The sequence below is a fragment of the Pteropus alecto genome, unplaced genomic scaffold (genome assembly GCF_000325575.1).
Source record: "Pteropus alecto unplaced genomic scaffold, ASM32557v1 scaffold146, whole genome shotgun sequence".
Lineage (NCBI taxonomy): Eukaryota > Metazoa > Chordata > Mammalia > Chiroptera > Pteropodidae > Pteropus > Pteropus alecto.
Window position 1 is genome coordinate 14,853,644 of NW_006442107.1, and position 8,873 is coordinate 14,862,516.

The following is an 8,873-nucleotide window of genomic DNA, read 5'->3' on the forward strand; positions in this document are numbered from 1 at the left end:
TCAGCAGAGACTATGGCTTCATTGAACCTCTGTTCTTTAGTTTCTGCCACTATGTGCACTTAATGAATATTAATGGTATAATTTCCCAAGGTATTTTATAACTCCTCTGTGGAAATCACTATTGAAATAAGAGGGTTTGCTAACATATAGTTTGTCACCACGCTAGATTGCAACTAGGCTAGCACAGCTGCTAGGGTAAACTGTTGTAAATTCAATGTGCTACCTCTGTTCCTTTTGGGCTTAAGTTTTCAAGGTCAAAATATAGTCTGGAGATACTGTTTTTACACTGTAGTCAGATGCTCAGTATATTATAGGCTTTTATTGAATTATGTTTTGGGGTGTGAATTGGTTCTCATTTTCTTTAAATATTCCAGTTATAAAGGATTTCCACTGTGCTTCAAATAGTTTATCAATTATGAGGCTACAGAAATTGTCTGAGCAAGAAAATTAATGTGGTTCTCATCCACCTTCACAATGTTGTTTACTTAGTGAATTTTATCTCTTATGTTTCATTATAACTAGTCAAAAAAGAAAAAAAGAAGTGCCAAAGGGGGAAAAACTCATACTACAGCAAAAAATTCTTTATAGGAACTCAATAATAGGAAAAATAATAGCCTTTCTTATTAGAGTTGCCATTTTGTTTGTTTTCAAGCAGGTTGATGAAAATTGGATCATCCTGATGATCTTCTAGGCTTTGATTTTCTAGGCCAGAGCACATTTTAAAAAGTAGATTAGGACTTTCAAATCTCCCACTGAATTCAGACAACATTCTAACTAGAGCAAAAGCAGAAGTACCAACAATGATCTTTCATACACTTGAAGCTAATATTAGACTCAGTTATGTTAATGAAGGTTTGTAAAGCAATAGGTAAACTAGGGCTAGGTCACTGGGATTAAAGGGAAGTGACTGGTAATGCCATTCAGGATTTTCAAAAGAAATGGAAGGACTCTGAGGATGCTAACAAAATATGTGTTTGTACTTTAGTTCTTGGCCCTCTGTTTTACATATATTACATATATACGCATACATCCATAATATGCTTCTAATATGTAATATACATGTATGTATATCAAATAGAGGGCTATTTCCAGGATTAAATTAGTTAGTAGGTGAAAAGCGCATCGATTTAAAGCACGCAGAATAGTGCCTGACATCTAGTCCACAGTAAATGTTAGCTATTTTTATTATTAAATTTAAATCACATTTTTCTGCCATTTACTTTATATATTTAGGCTTTGCCTCCCCATTGGAATTATTCTTTAATGTTCCAAATTATCCTCTAAACCACCATTGTACTTCCCACAGTACCACAGAATGGTAGATACTGCAGAAGATTTTACATTCATTAATTCATTCAAATAAAATTAACTTAGCACATACTAAATTGTGTGAAATTGTGCTAAGCAAGAAATATACAGAAAAATCAGGAGGTGCCAGTCTTGCCCTCTGGGAGGTCCTGGTCTACTAAGGATGACAGAGACATGCTCACATCATGCATCATATGACATCATCTACTGTAACATGGTGGTGTGAATATGGAAATATGGAGTAGTGAGTTGGGGAAGATTTTCTTACAAAGGTGACATCTGGGCCAAGAATAAATGACAATGAGGGGCTAGTCAGGCATTAGGAAACAGGGTCAGGATGTGCATTGGTATGCTCAAGCATGACGCATTCACAAATCTTGAAGCAGTTCATTGTGCCAGGGGCTCGCATACACATAAGGGCACGGTGGCAGGTGAAGAGCTTTGAAAGCTCTACTAAGGAGTTTAGATTGTGTCCAGAAGATGTTGGGGGAGATATTGAAGAATTTAAGGCAGATCAGTGAGTTAGAAATATTACTCTGGGCTTAGGCATGGAGGCAGAACAATCAGTTCAGTAATAGAAACTCAACAAATACACTGTGTTCACCATAATGTAGTCTTTTAAGGAAAAACAAAACAAGCCCTTCCCAGAAGCTTTAGAACAGTGCCTGGCATCCCAGGCTTACAGCACTGGATTCAGAATTTCATAAGATCTTTAAGACTACCCAGAGGCCCCAAAGCAGAAGTATAAACAAGTGTTCCATTTCATTAAAACAACAGGCTATATTGGGACCAAGAACAATTTGACAGAAAGAGAATATTAGGTCAGTTTATATTTAGGTTGCCAAGTCCTATGACCTCAGGGCATGCCCTCATATCCTAGGCTGCCTGGAGGTATGTGATGAACACCTTGCATACTGGTTCCTTGCGGCTCTGAGTATTGGAAATTGTGGTGCAACCTGGGGTTGTTGTCCCATTTAATGCATTTTAAAGCAGTTTTAAAAACTTTTAAATTTTCTATTGTTTTCTACATTTTTGTTTTTTATTTATTTTTATTACATATTTTTAGAATTTTATGGTTTTACTAACACAAATACAATGTGCACACAAGCTGTCTATTCATTTTCTTCGCTGCGCAGCCTGGCTTTGGGATTAGTGACTCTGATAGCCAGTTGGGCTACTCTTTCCATAGGGCTCTACAGTTCTTTGAGGAGAGATTGTGAGCAATCTCAGCACAGTAAGATTTGTTGCACATCGGCAGCACTTCAAGCTGCTTGACATCATGGACCAGCAACTTCCAAAAGCCACTGGGCAGCATGTGCTTTGTTTTCTTGTTACTCCCATACCTTGAACCTTCTGTGCACTCTATTGTCAATGCGTCTGGGTTTCCGCCAATTATGCTTAATTTTGACATATCAGTCTGACTGGTGTGAGATAAACTTCTCAGTCCTCTTTTTGATGATCTTGGGCTTCATGAGGGGTCTGAGGGCAGCCATGATGCCGAATAGTAGATGGCTACCACCTCCGTAGGCAGCGCTGAGGAAGAGCCATTTTCACGTTTTAAAACTTCTGATTTATTTCCAGCCAATTACTCTTGCCCTGTTCTCTCTAGCATTAAAAGGCTGGTTGGAACAAACAAAATATTTCTGTGTGCAAAAATAAAAAAATCGCCAAACAAGCACAGCTGGCATATAGGCTTACGATGAATTAGAATTTAAAGAAGGGAACACAAACCCCTCAAATCCTGAGAAATTCCATATCCTTTCATTTTACTTTTTCTTATTACAAAAGCAATGCAGAAAATCATTACTTTGCCTGTTCTATTATTAAATGCAAGCTGGCAAAAGAAGACTAGAGAAAACACCCACAATCCCACTCACCAAGAGTCAGCCATTGCTGTCTGTGGGCGGATTTGCTCGTATTTGCTCATCTAGTCAATAATTATCACTAGTGACTAAGAATGTTCATTTTTGACTAATTAACATTTTGGAGAGGTTCTTCCAGCCAAACTGCTTTCATTTAAATTGTTCGTGGTCAAATCGCTTTCAACTGACTTACCTGGAAACTATTAAAATCACCTTCCTGGGATTAATTCTACGAAGAGTGACTCCTTAGTCAGAGAACTGGGGACACATTAGCCTGTGATTCAGGTCCACAGTTCTGGGAGACGGCAACGTGACGTATTGTGATCACATTATCTGTGTTTCTACAGAATTTGTGATACTGTGAAGCTTATTTCTGCAGACTAGAGAATACAGTTTACTTCCAATGGGATTCATGCATTTGTTACTTTTTCTACCATACTGAAGAGGGTTTGGCAACTAGATAGCATTCTTTGCTCACCAATTATGGGTTTTTTGGTGGGTGATGAGGATAGTGTGAGGAAAAAGCACTGTAGCAGTTACATTGTTTGCTAGGAATTTGTGGACTTGCAAGAGACCTGTAGGAGTTTTGACAATTGGTAAAGATCTGCTCGAACACTTGGTTATATCTTGAGCTTTGGAATTGTGCAGACATTGTTCCTTGCTTACCCAACAACCATTCCCTTCATCTTTATTGGCTCCAAATTTCTTTCTAAGCTAAGGGAAAGCAGTGGCCCTTCTTAGGCTAGAAGGTGAGAGTGGACTATCACCTTCTAGCCTAAGACTAGACTATCAAGGTCATCCATGACTATCAAGGTCATCCCTTTCCTGTTATCAGTAACTGCTGTAGCAATTGGCCTGTGAGGCCTCCCTGAGCAATGAGACTTTGGAGTGAGATGTGATTCCCGAAACTGTCATACTCACCTTTTCCCCAAGAGAATGATAAAATCTGACACTGAGGAAAGCTGAGTAGAAAGATGAAAAGCACTTGGGTCCTGGATAGCAAAGAATTAACCTGGTTCATGAAAGGCTCTGAGTTCTGAAGTGCAGAACACTGATTCTCTCAGTTTTCCTCAAACTTATTTTAATGGGACCTTTTCCCCAGGTACTTATTAACATAACATTGAATGGGTATTTAGAAATGTTTCTTTAGACTTCTGTATTTAAAACATTTATCTAACGTCCTCAGTATGTGTCCAATCGTGACATGAGATCAGCATTCAAGGCCCTCAGGAGATTCTATCCTTGCACCGGCTAAACTTTCTCTTCTAAGCCTAACCCTGAAGGACATGCCCCTTGGATTACTCCGAAGATATTTTTTAAAAAACTGCATTGGTTCTGCCACCATCTAATTTCGCTATTACCCTCAATCAAGCACTGATGTAGCTAGTTTGGAATTTTAAAAAATCTTTCTAGCTAATTAAAGAGAAACTAAACTTACTGTTATAAGGTCTGGTTGGGCTTCTCTGGATCCTGACTGCATTTGGCCAGTCCATGAAAGGAGGTTCGTGGAAGTGAGGGAAGATGTGAACTTGTGTGGGGCTTCCATGTACCTTCCATGTACCTACAGTCCAGTGTCATAACTCTGCCTTGGAGCAAGTCCAAGGAAATTCCAAAGGAACAAAGGACTTTTTCAGTATCTTCCTTCATTCTTCCCCTCTTGGTGTATCAAGAAGCAAGTGATCACACTCACAAGAGGCCTTGAGTCACAGATGATTGAATAAGAGGGACTCCACAGGTATCTAACAAAATTCCCAAATTTAGGATGGGTAACTCAGCAAATTAGTCACATAGCTAGGCTTTCAATTTTGGACTCCTAGTTCTCACAACAGTGCTCTTTCTTACACAGCCTTATAAACAAAACTCATACTATTTGGAGCAAGGGAAAGGATTAAATGGAAATTTTTATTTTAAACAGCAGCATGTACATCATTTAAAACTAGTTAGAAATGAAACTTCTTGCTCCCTACCCCCACTGTAGGCCTACTGAATCTAAAATTCTGGGAGCGGGACCCAGAAATTGATGTTTTAAAAAGCCTTCCAGGTGATTCTATACATACTAAAATTTGAGAACCTCTGGTATAAGGGGAAAAAGTCAAGGTTCAAATCCTGGTACCATTTTAGCTACGTGATTTACTTTAACTTTCTGAGTCAGCATCTTTACCTAAAATCAACCAACCAACCAACCAACCAACCAGCCAACCAACCAACCAACCAACCAAAAAACTCCCACTACTTTGTTTGTTAAAAACTCTACTGCATTTAGTGACAAAAGGTACTTAAAAGGCCCATAGTCACTCAATGTACTGTGGTTATCCTGTTTTTATTGGTACCTAGTTAGTTCTCAGTCCATAGTGTCTCTATGCAATTACTATGCCTCCACCCTGGCAATGCTTACTTAAAAATGGCTGGAGTTCCTAGTGATTTGATCAGTTCTGGCTGAGAAGAATGAAGAAATGTGCTGGGAGCTTTGGTTTTAGATTATTTTAAAAAGAAAGGTGGTCAAACAAAGACTTCATGCCCCTATGAAGATGGACTTATGCCTGTAGGGCAGTACAGTACAATGAACTTGAAAGAGCGTGTATCTTACTTTAATATCACAGTCTAGTTGGTGATGTTGAACAGGTTATAAATAATAAATAACCTGTAAGTACAAGGATAACATTCATTTCATTAACATTTATCTACTATGAAAATATTTCTATGACGAAATCCAAAGATCAATGAAGATCATATTTCTAACAACTCTCATAGGATGTGGAAAGTCACAGATGGGCAGGGGGATGGGGCAGGAATGGTGGGGAAGGAAATGTGGTATGTAGGAGAAGAATAAGCAAAGAGAGACACAGAGAGTAACTTACATCTTAATTTGTCCATGATCTTCCCTCCGCACAATGTAGCTAAAGCCATTTTGACAGCAAATACTGAAATTTTGCCATGGCCTTCCCTGTTTAATGATAACAGAAAAAAAAGAAAAAAAAAGATGTCATTTGGAGAACTTCCAGTAACAAGGTTTGACATTTTCTGTTCTGTAAAATTCATAGGACACTCTAGCTGCATGCATTATGTGACCACATCCATTTTAGAAAAGGTTGTGAATACAATTCAAACATTTCAAAAAAACTGTCTAATCAATGTTTCCTTTTTTCAAGAGATAGCAGCATCTTCAAGTTATTATTTGTATATATCAAATTTCTCAAAGCATGGACTGGTAGCCAGAGGGATATGTGCCATTTAAGTATGGATTGAAATTACAAAGCATGCTTTTCATTTTGGATTTCATAAAATACTTTTATAAATGATGATTTCATGTTTCTATTAATGTATTTAAACAAGACTTCAGAATTTTTTTTTTTTGGTCAGAGAACTGAATTTTGTTAGGGTAACTATGGAGACTTTTTCACTACACATTTTTTTCACCCATCATTTTTTTCCCACAAGTCAACTACACTTATATCATACATTTACTTTTCAAAGGGAGTTGGTGCTTTATTATATTTTATTAAAAACTGTTTTTTAAATTTATTTTTTATGGTGACATTGGTTAACGAAATCCAGTGTTTCAGGTGTACAATTTAACAGTAAGGCATATATATATATTGCATTGTGTGTTCACCTCCCATAGTTAGATTTCTTTCTGTCACCACATATTTGACCCCTTTTACCCCATCTACCTCCTACTCCTCCTCCTCACACCCTCTGGTAACCACTTGTCTATTGTCCATGTCCATGAGTCTCTGTTTGTCCCAGTACTTTAAAGGGGCAAAAATAAGAGCTCTGAATCATTCTCCTTTCACCTAAATGACACTAGAGCTGCCAAATCTTCATTGACATACTAGGTATAACTAACTTGCCCTTCACAAAATGTGATATAAAGGGCATACTCTAAGAAGTATAATATTTAAGCTGAATGATTTTCCAACTAGGATAAACTGTTTATTCTTATATCCTTGGAATCAGAAAGTGTATCATATTAGTAATTCACTGTTTTGGTAGTTGCTACCCTTTAGAATGATCAAAAGAGTTATTTAAAATAATAATGTGGCTGAAAGGTAAGTAAAATCTGTATTGACAAGGGTTTAGTATATAGAATAAATCATTTATATGAATAAGATTCATAGAGCTGATGTATTAGAAGAGTAAGATACAATAAACAGTTGTGTTTTTCTTCTTTACTAGACTTCAGAGAGAGATCATTTGCTATTCATCTTTGCCACTGTCATTGTTAGCATAGTACCTGAAAAACACCTAGGCAGAATGCAAAACTGACTGGACCTATGCTAGTGGCTCTCTCATTTATATTTCTAAGCCTGCCCACAAGACTTATTTATTTGAAATCTTCAATTGGATATCCCAGGTCAAACCAAGTGTGTTCAAAACAGAATTTATCATCTTTACAGAACTCTCCCCTAATAGCCAGGCCAATCCTATTACTGACTTGCTCTTCCTCTTACAGTTAGGTACAGACCGTTAGGATCATCATGTACCTAGTTACCCAAAAACAAATCCTGCGGAGGGTCACCCTTGACTTCTTGCTCTTCCTCAATTCACTACTGCCCTGAACAAATGTCTGAGGGACTCAAATATACTTCTTCACCGTATATTGAACCCATTCCCGTCTTTCCATTCCCAATGCCATTTCTTCCATCAGCTCTTGCTTAGTGTAATAACATATTGAATGATCTTTCTGCTGGTACACTCATATCACAAATTTGGCCATATTATTTCATTATTTAAAACCCCGTGGTTAGCATACAGGATATAGTTCTAGCTTTATCTGCCTTCTCCACTCTCATCTGTTACCATTTCTGGTGCACTCCATGCCACAGTCACGCTGTTTAATGCTCTTGCCCTTTCCCAGCATGATCTGCCCAGGACTCTCCCTCCCAGTCATCAAGACCCAGCTCAACAGCATCATTCACTCTGTTCTGAAAACAGTTCCCACCCCCTTGATGTGGAGGCAATCACTCTCCCCTTCATCTTTACCTATTATGTGGCACCTATCACACCGTGTGACCATGACTGGTTTATTTACATGAATGCATGTGAATCCACACTGAGAAATTTTTGGGGGCAGAGACCTGTCTTCTGAGTAACTTGAATTCCACTGCCTTGTACTTTGTCTCACACAGAGTTAGTGAAAAATAAATTTCTTATATTAATTAACAACCATTAATCTTTATAATAGGTGCCCCTAGAATTCTGAATGACCATTCATTAAGTTGTTTACTAATTTTAGAGCAAGCGGCTATAGTAAAAATGTAATAATTTTTGTAAAAACCACCTCATTCAAAATTATTCCATGACCCCAGCATTTTCATTGCATAAATACCTGGAAGTATCAAAAATTGTATTTTAGGAAAGAGTTAGCTTCTCTTCGTAAGCTGAAACATGATTCAAATAATAACAGGAAAGTCTATGAGGTATGAAAGAATAGGAGTAATATAGCTATAACGTGTCTTCGGAATACAAAGAAATTGAAGAGCATTATTTATGAGACTTAAAGAACAATAAAAGTTTCTTTCAATGAATCAGAGAGAACAATTTAACCTGAGAAAGAGAATGGACCACAGATGATGTTGGAATACAGCAATCTCCAAAGGACGAAATGATAGCTCATGAGTGAATTCTTAAACCTTAGCTTTTAATGATCATAGGGATACTGTCCATCCTGTATTGTTCCTTGAAATGCAATATATATATATA

General features: G+C 37.5%; 1 protein-coding gene and 1 pseudogene across 15 annotated transcripts in view; both read right to left on the reverse strand.

The window, feature by feature from the left end:
- Window positions 1-8,873, reverse strand: part of DTNA (dystrobrevin alpha) — a 342,095-nt gene that overhangs the window by 71,520 nt on the left and 261,702 nt on the right. For all 14 annotated transcript variants that reach the window (XM_025038598.1, XM_025038599.1, XM_025038596.1 and 11 more), the window contains one exon: window positions 6,029-6,114. In XM_025038598.1, coding sequence (XP_024894366.1) covers window positions 6,029-6,114 — 86 coding nt within the window. The remainder of the gene's footprint in view (window positions 1-6,028; window positions 6,115-8,873) is intronic.
- LOC112469254 lies at window positions 2,282-4,280 on the reverse strand (annotated as a pseudogene). Its single transcript, XR_003042580.1, has one exon. The product of XR_003042580.1 is annotated as a 60S ribosomal protein L32 pseudogene (transcript).